Raw genomic sequence first — 9380 nt, forward strand, 5'->3', positions numbered from 1 at the left:
AGTAAGAAATATATTCGGCTTGGTAGAGTGGCAACACACCTATAATTCCAGGACCTGGGAGGCTGAGACAGGAAGATTGCAGGTTCAAGGCCAGCTTCAGCAACTTAGCAAGACTCTGCAACTTAAGGAGACCCTGTTTCAAAACAAAAAACATTGTGTGTGTGTGTGTGTGTGTGTGTGTGTGTGTGTGTGGTGCTGGGGGTGGAACCCAAGGGCTTTTCTATCTCCGGGCTATACTCTCAGATCTATTTTATATTTTATTTGGAAACAGGGTCTCACTAAGATGCTGAGGCTGGCTTTGACCTGTGCTATCCTCCTGTCTCAGCCTCCCGAGTGCGGGGATTACAAGCGTGTGCCACCAAGCCCGACCCAAATCAATTTTTTTTTTTAAGGGCTGGGCACATGGCTCAGAGGTAAAACACCCCTGTGTTTGGTACCCAGTAACACACACACACACACACACACACACACACACACACACATAAAGAAATATGAGTTCAGAGAAAATATGGCCCACCCCCAAAGCACTCATGGCTCTTCTTTTCAAGGAAACTTGGTGAAGGATGGCAAGGTATATGAGGTTGACAGCAGTCCAGTGGTCAGAGGTGGTTTCTGGTGGCCTGGTCACTCTCAGGATCCTCAGGCTGATTGACGTCCTCGTAGCTGATAAATAGACAAGCTGAGAAGTCCTCTAAGTTAGAGATTTCTCAAGATGTCATATCTGCCTTATTAACAGACTAGCTATAAAATCCAGAATTATTCTGCTCAGAGGTACTAATGTACATTGCAATTCATTTTCTTGTATTGTTTTTCTCCATTTTGGGGGGCATGATTTGTTCATGGTGTAATTAGTCCAGAGACACCCAGGCCATAAATGAAGAGGCCTGAGGATAAGAGATGGTCTCTGGGTTACCTATGACTGTGTGTGTGTGTGTGTGTGTGTGTGTGTGTGTGTGTGTGTGTGTGTGTGTGTGATGTTGGGGATGGAACCCAGGAGCATTATCTCTGAACTATACCCCCAGACTATCTTATTTTTTATTTCAAAACAGGATCTTGGAGGTTGCTCAGAGTCTTGCTAAGTTGCGGAGGGTGTCCTCAAACCTTCAATCCTCTCGTTTCAGCCTCCCAAGTACTGGGATGACAGGTGTGTAATCCTGTTATATTTGAACAGGATCTTGATAAGTTGCTGAGGGTGGCATCAAATCTGCAATCCTCCTCTCAGCCTCTGTAAAGTAACTGAAGCCAAGCATAATGGCACATGGCTGTAAACCCAGTACTTGGGAGGCTGAGAAAGGAGGATTCCAGATTCAAAACCAACCTCAGCAACTTAGCAAGACCCTGTTATAAAATAAAAATAAAAAAATAAAAAAGTCTGGGGCTGTAGCTCAAAGGTAGAATGCCCCCAGATTCAGTCCCCACAACCAAAAAAAAATTTTTTTAATAAGAATAATGCTTAAGCTAACTTTTAGTTATTTTTTTTTCTGTCTCTGGAAGTGTCATTCTGATGGCTTCACACACTGTTGATGGCCTCGTCAGGTATAAACTTCAGGTCATAATTTCTTGTCTAGTGTAGAGCACTTGCTGGTATGTAGGAGGCTCTGGGTTCCATATGTAACACCACAAAAAAATCTAATAATAATAATTAAATTTAAAATAAGAATATTTTAGCCAGGAGTGGTGGCACACACTTGTAATCCCAGCATTCAGGAGGCTGAGACTGGAGGATCATGGTTCGTGGACAGCCTCAGCTACTCAGTGAGGCCCTCCGCAACTTACTGACATCCTGTTTCAAAATAAAAAATAAAAAACAAGACATGGAGTGTAGCTTGGAGGTTGAATGCCCCTGAGTTCCATCCCCAGACCCAGAAAAAAAAAAAAATTAAAGCCCTGCTCTTAACAGAGAATCCTGCTCAGTCAATATGGCCTTGATACATGATCATCCTCAGCTCCTGGTGGGCTTTCTCATCTCCATCCTTCCCCCAGATGAGGCGACTGCCCTGAAGCAGTAAGAGCTTCAGGTTGGTCCAGCGAATCTCCCTAACTCCTGGCAACCGCTCCCACTGACCCTGCCCTGCTCCTCCCCCAGGGGTCCCATCATCCACACTATTTCCCAATTCAGAGCCCAGCGTCCCTCTGTCAGTGCAAAACCTGGTTGCCATGGTTCCCTCTGCCTGTCCAGTGGTCCTGAATAGTCTTCATTATGCTTTTTTGGGGGACGGGGGAGTTGACTGCAGAGGCATTCTACCAGTAATTGGTAGGCTGAGACAGGAGAATCACAAGTTCAAGGCCTGCTTCAGCAACTTAGTGAGGCTTTCAGCAAATTAGACCCTGCTTCAAAGTGAAAATAAAAAGAGGGAACTGGGTATGGTTGTGCATGCCTGTAATTTCAGAGTCTGGGAGGTTGATACAGGAGGATAGGTTTGAAGACAGCAAGACTGTTTCAAAACAAAAAGATTAAAAGGGCTTGGGATATAGCTCAGAGGTAGAATGCCCCTGGGTTTTAGTCTGTCTGTCTGTCTGTCTCTCTCTCTTTCACACACACACACACACACACACACACACACACACACACACACACACTCATAGGCATTGATTTATTTTGGAAGGAAGACAAATTTGGAAATGCATATATACAAATAGTTGCGGAGCTTTTGTTACTATTGATTCCAAAAGATAGGCTGGAAAAAGGAAATGTTTCAGGGCGAGCTGGTAGAAATAGAACACGCTAAGTCAGTTAAATGTAAGAAACTAGTAGCATTCAGCAAGTCTCTGGAGAACAGATAAAGGGGAAGAAGCTACAAAATATCAGCAACCTTGTGAGAACCAGAGAAGGCCCAGGACATCTTTGAAGTTTGTCCAAAGGAGCAGACAGCATCCAAAACAGCTGCTTCCGGGAACCCCAGTACCACCAGAAATAAAAATAAAAAATAATGAAGGTTATTATTATCAGATGGATAGAGAGTACTGATACCTTTTACCACGTGGATGAGCCTTGAAAACATTGTGCTACAAGAAAGCAATCGGTCACAAAGGACCACACAGCATGTGATTTCACTCACATAAAATGCCCAGAAGAGGCAAATATCTGCGGTACTAAATTCCAACCTATTTTTCTTGGCCTTCCAAGTACTGGGATTACAGGTGTGTGCCCCTACATCTGGCTTGTTTATTATTCCATTTATTATTCTTATTGGTACTAGGGATTGAAACCAGGGGCATTCTACCTCTGAGCTACACCCCAGGATCCCCCACCCACCCAATTTTTTTACCTTGAAGGTGTCCCCTGGCCTCGATCCTCCTGTCTCAGCCTCCCAAGCGCTAGGATGACAGGCGTGCGCCACCATGCCAGGCCATTTTTTTACCTTGAAATAGCGTCTCGCTCAGTTGCTGAGGGCCTCAGTAAATTGCTGAGGCTAGTCTCAAACCTTTGATGCTCCTGTCTCAGCCTCCCAAATACTGGGGTTACAAGCATGCACCACCACACCCAGCTATGTTGTTGTTTTTTTTTTTTTTTTTTTTTGTAGCACTGGGTATTTTGTAGCACTAGAGGCATTCTACCTCTGAGCTACACCCCTAGCCCTGTTTTTTATTATTATTCTTTTCTTTGAAACGGGGTCTTACTAAGTTGCAGAGAGCTTCATTAATAGTTGAGGCTGGTTGCAAACTTGCAATCCTCTTGTCTCCCAAGTCCTGGGATTACAAGTGTGCACCACCACACTCGGCTTTTATCATTTTAAATAATAAATTATTGCTTTCCTCTGTGCCCAGTCGTAAATATTTATTACTGCTATCTCAAGAAGTGGCTCTGCCCTCCCAAGGTTGAATAAGGGGCCCCTTTCTCCCTAGGTCCTGTGCTAACCTGCTAACAGCAGACATTGCTGCTGTCTGTCTATACCACTGTGTGGTGAGCTCGTAGAGAACAGGACTGTCATTCTGGTTCAGCCTGTTATCCCCAACATATAACACATCGTCAACACCCAGGAAGTGCCCACTGGCTGAAAAGAAAAGGAGGGAAAGTTAAAGCAAGTAGCAACGTGCTATAAGGGACCTGAACATGGACAGGTGAAGCCTGTCTCTCCAGATCTAAAGCCTCTGGCTAGGGAAAAAAACAGGAAGGCGCAGCTTGCTAGATCCTATTCTCCTGTAAGGGTAAAGTGCAACAGACTTATGAGAAGTATTTTTATAATTGTCTTAATTTTTACTTTTCCTTATTTTGAACTATATTATACATACAGGAAAGTGGAAAAGTAATATGTACACTGTGAAAAATAAGACGAACACCCACATAATCAATCACCATGCAGGTCATGAAGTAGGGGAATCACGAAAGCTCCCCAAACCCCAACCACGTCTCTCCTGGGCAGGGCTTCATTTCCAGGGCCTATAGCATTGAGCTGTATCACCAGCCCTAAAGCTGCTTTTTAAAAAATTATCTCCTATATTTAATTTTATTGGTACTGGTGATTGAATCCTGGGCCATCCTACCTCTGAGTTACACACCTAGCCCTTATTTGTCTGTTTTTGTGGTATTGGGGATGGAAACCAGGGACATTCTATTTCTGAACCACACTCCCAGCTCTATTATTTTATTCTTTATTTTGAAACAGGATCTCACTGAGTTGCAAAGGGCCTAAGTAGCTGAGGCTGTCCATGAACCATGATCCTCCTGTCTCAGCCTTCCACATGCTGGGATTACAAGGGTGCACCACCACACTGGGCTTATTTTTTTTATTTTTTTATTTTTTTTGGTGGTACTGGGGTTCCTGGAAGCCCTTCTACCTCGGGGCTACACTCCCAGACCTATTTTTACATTTTCATTTTGGAAACAGGGTCTCCTAAGCCAGCGCACAGCTGGCTTCGAACCTGCGCGATCCTCCTGTCTCCGCCTCCCAAGCGCGGGGATTACAAGCATGCGCCACCACGCCCGGCTGGGCTTATTTTTTATTTTGAAACAGGGTCTTGCTATGTTGCTGAAGCTGGCCTTGAACCTGTGATCCTCCCATCTCAGACTCCCAAATACTAGCAGTACAGGGGTGTGCACCACCATGCCCAGCTCCAAGCTGCTTTTAAGGGAACTTAGCACACATACCACCACCACCATCCTACCTCCCACCCATGGATCCTACCGGGGATCACCAGCCTTCTTTTTCTTCTTTGTTAGCATGGACCTCCCTCATTGGGGATTTGGGCCACCAGGACAAGGCCCCCCTCACCCTTTTCCAACACACAGCTGTTACCTCTTGTGCTAAGTGGCCTGGCCTTCATGATGACAGCCTGCTGGGGGAGCTTTCCCTTTTCTCGAACTGCAGTGGCCCACGGACCATCCATGATGGTTTCTGGTAGCATTTACCTGTGTCTGCTCCCTGAACGAGGCCCCTGTCCCTCCAGGCCAACCGCTGGCATGAGTTCTGGCTCCTGTCTAACGGTGATGCCTCAAGAAACCAGGGTGACAGGGGCTGAAGCTGATCCTGCAGTGAGGTGCGCAGGCCACCAGCATCCTCTCTGGTCTCTGGGTGTTTCTGGCACCTCATCAGGCTCCACGAACGATGGGATGTTCTCCGTAACTGGTACAATTGATGTTGGCAAAGTCTGAGGAGTGGTGCCTTCGTGCCCAGGAAATCTATTCCCCTCCTGCTTCCTCTGCTCTTGGCTCCTTGTCCTGGGGTATCAACAACCCCTAAGCCAACTCTGTCCTCAGCATAGCTCCACATCGTCGTCTTGGCGTTTGCTTTCTTCTCCACATCCCTCCCGCTAAGCCCTTAATCTCGACCCTAACCCCACCCTGCTCCAAAACACTCGTGTTTAAGCAATCCCAAAGTCTTTTCATGACCTCTGAACCAAAACAGGGCACTTATTTCATTGCTATTATTGTTTTAAATAAACTACACTTTGGAACAGGTCTAGGTCCACAGCAAAAGCAAACATAAAATATAGTTTGCATAGAATCCATCCCTGCACACTACAACTTCCCCAGCTTTTGACATCCCTACCAGAGTGGTACACTGTTCATCTAGAGTCCTTAGTTTACATAAAAACCTACTGTAGTATATGGTATGAGCCTAGATCAACTTAAAATATCTCATCTATGCCATTATAGCATCGTACAGATAATTTCACTCCCCTAAAAATCCTGAATTCTTACTACTCATCCCTGTCTCTGCCCCAACCCCTGGTCTTTTTCCTGTCATTATTTTTTTACTTTTCCAGAATGTCATGTGGTTGTAAATCTACAGTATGTGCCTTTTTCAAATTGGCTTTCCATCACCGAGCAACAGGCATTTAAGTTTCCTTTATGTCTTTTCATGGCTTGATAGCTCATTTCTTTTTAGTGCTGAATAATAATCCATTGCCTGGAAATACCATTTGCCCATTCACATACTAAGAGACATATGTCTTGGTTGCTTTCAAGTTTTGTCAGTTATAAGGCTGCTGAAAACACCCATGCAGATATTTTTGTGTTGCTATAAAAAAGTTTTCAACTCAATGTATGTCAATGCAGTTGCTGGGTATTTTACGAAACTGCAGTGTCTTCCAAAGTGGCTATACCATCTTCACCCTGCCAGCAGTGCATGAGAGCTGCAGTTGTTCCAGTCATCAAAGCATCAGTATTCTGGATTTGGGATATTCTAACAGATGTGTAGTGCTATCTTATTGTTACTTAGTGAGGCACCCAGCAACTTCGTGGGACCCCATTTTCAAATGAAAAATAAAATAGGGTTTGGGGTTATGGCGCAAAGGTAGAATGCCCCTGGGGTCAATCTCTAGCACCCCCCCCCAAAAAAAAAAACTGGTTTTAGCTGGACATGGTGGTGCAGGCCTGTAATGCCAGTACTTTGGGAGGCTGACACAAGAGGATTACAGGTTTGAAATGAGCCTCAGCAACTTAGGGAAACCTTGTTTCAAACAACAAAAACTAAATGGGCTGGGAGTGTAGCCTAGAGGTAGAATGCCCCTGGGTTCAATCCCCGCTACCCCCACCCCTACACAAAAGTTATCATATTCACAAACATGTCTTAAGCCTTTCTTTTTTCCCCTTTTAAATACAGGTAAATGCAGAGGGAACACCAGAGGAAGTTTTTCTTCAACTCTGCTCAGCTATTGACTCTGTTTTCTAAAGGCAAAGATGCATGTATGCTGAGAGTGGAGACAAGAGAGAAAAATTAAAAGGTTCTTTCCTTCACATAAAATGTTTCAGCTACGCCTTTTGTGCCCCCAGTCCCAAGTCCTGACATCGCTGTTTTGCTCCCAGCTAGATTGGTGTGAGAGGTGTCTGAAAATCCTGCATGGTGTATTTGGGACTATGAACCTTCTCTTCATACTTCAGACAGCTGTCTTCACTCCAGCACTTTTCTGCACCTCAGAACCAGGTCAGGATGTGAACAGCAGTGCAGTGACAGTCTGTCAGCTCTGCCCCCAGGTCTTGCTGAAGTTTGACCTGATGAGCCAGCGTCTCTAACCCCGTCACATCTTCCTTCTTCTCCCCAAGCCTTACGTGCTGTTTCCTGATGAAGGTCCAATGTGGGGGCAGGCTCGGGCATCTTCCTTTGGTGGTGGCTCCGTTTCTTCACTTCCCATCCATCAGAGGCTCTACTGGGTTGACAACACCAAACATATCACACAGAGGCCTCAAACAAGTAAAATTTGACTAGAATTTTTTAAATGTGAAATTGTTTAGCTCTTCTAAGATGGCAAAAACCCAAGTTTGTCGTACTATTCTCTATTTAAGCTACTCGGAAGACTCGAGTAATGGATAAGAGAACAAATTTGATTAATTGTCTAACCTAGTCTCTACATGGTGGTGCATTTCAGCAATTACAAATTAATATCAACGACCAAAAGTAAAAGCATGATAGGATTTGTTATTTAATTCCTTGGACAAATGCCATCTTCTAACTTTAAGTTATCACCGATTTACTTATTGCCAAGCAAGTAAAAAACACGGTAACAACTAAGGTGGTGTGGGTGAAGGGGCGTACTAGCTGGCAGGTGTTGTGCAGACTCCAGTGTTGTATTTGTTTCGTATGGGCCATTCCAGTGGTTTGCAAACCTTGCGTGAAACCAGTGAAGTTCAGGTTCTCTTTTGTGCTATCAGATGTCAAATCAGAGCTTCTTCTATATTCTACTGAATCAACTGCATCTTCCAGTCAGTCACTCCAAAAGACCATCATTCCGTTTGCATGATTTTTTTTTCCTTCAGTGGTTGTGCAAATAAGGATCCATTTTGACAGAATTGTATTTTTAAAGTCATTTTTCCTTTAAATGGATACGTACAAATAAAATAAATGGAAGACAGGATAACTCTTTTTTCTATTTATTTTATAACTCACAGCACTCTGGAAAGCATTTGGAATCTTATTCCAAACAGAATCAGAAGCAAACACAGTAATAGCTGAGATTTATGATCCATTTATATGGTTTTAATTTTGGGCAGAGACCAGATTTGAGCTATTACAGAGAGAATACTCAATGTATTCATGATACATGGTGATTTTCATATTTCCTTTTTCTCTAACATTTGTTCTTAAACAGAAATATCAGTGTTTGCTAGAGAAGAAATTAAATTTCTTTGGTTACAATTATGCCTCTACTGTTAACAAAAAGGGTGCAGCATGTTCCCACAAGTCACACAGTTGTCAAATACTTTATTACCATCCCAGCCTGTCGCACTTCATAGGGAGCGTAAGGAGTATTTGAGCCAATGAGAAAAAAAAAAGTGTTACAGGATGAAAACCATCAGCGGTGCCAGCAAACATAAAGCCACTCTTTGTGGGGATTAACATTCTTCAAACACATACCACATACTGGCAAACACAGTCCACATCTGCCACCGCTCTGGCAGTGTGGGTGAGGGGAATGAGACGGCGGAGAGGCAGGCATGGCCCAGTCCAGCAACGGCTCTTATGGCTGTCACTGGAGGCCATCTTGAAAGAGAATCAGCAGTGTCAATGGCTTCATCCGTGAAGCAGCCAGGGTTACAAATCAGGTCTTTCATAGAACTACCGAAACACAGGTTACTAGTTTGAATGGCTTGGCATGAGGTCACAGGATTTTAAAACAGGAAAGGACCTCTGTCTAGCGAAAGATGCGTGTGTGTGTGTGTGTGTGTGTGTGTGTGTGTGTGTGTGTGTGTGTGTGTAAAACATGTCCCTTATGATGACCTCCTGGGCCTGCTGTACCCTCTCTGACCCCATCAACCACCACTCTCCTCTTGCTTACTGCTGAGATCTCACTGGCCCAGGCCCTGCACCGCCACTTCCACATGCCATGCAAAGATACATGTGTATGTACACATGCACATGTATCTTTGTATATCCTCCGCCCAGCAAATCCCCTCGCTCCACTCAGGTCTCCGATATCTTGGCCCACCCCTGTCATCAAGG

General features: G+C 44.4%; 1 protein-coding gene across 6 annotated transcripts in view; it reads left to right on the forward strand.

The window, feature by feature from the left end:
* Positions 1–7115, forward strand: part of AK5 (adenylate kinase 5) — a gene marked incomplete at both ends in the record, with an annotated part of 316611 nt that extends 309496 nt beyond the window's left edge. For 4 of the 6 annotated variants that reach the window (XM_080692433.1, XM_080692437.1, XM_080692436.1 and 1 more), the window contains one exon: positions 7047–7115. In XM_080692433.1, coding sequence (XP_080548559.1) covers positions 7047–7115 — 69 coding nt within the window. The remainder of the gene's footprint in view (positions 1–7046) is intronic. The other 2 variants (XM_080692434.1, XM_080692435.1) reach the window with 2 other exon arrangements.
* Between the last annotated feature and the right edge of the window lie 2265 nt (positions 7116–9380).

This window comes from Muscardinus avellanarius (genome assembly GCF_963383645.1).
Source record: "Muscardinus avellanarius genome assembly, chromosome: 3".
In the NCBI taxonomy this organism is placed as follows: domain Eukaryota; kingdom Metazoa; phylum Chordata; class Mammalia; order Rodentia; family Gliridae; genus Muscardinus; species Muscardinus avellanarius.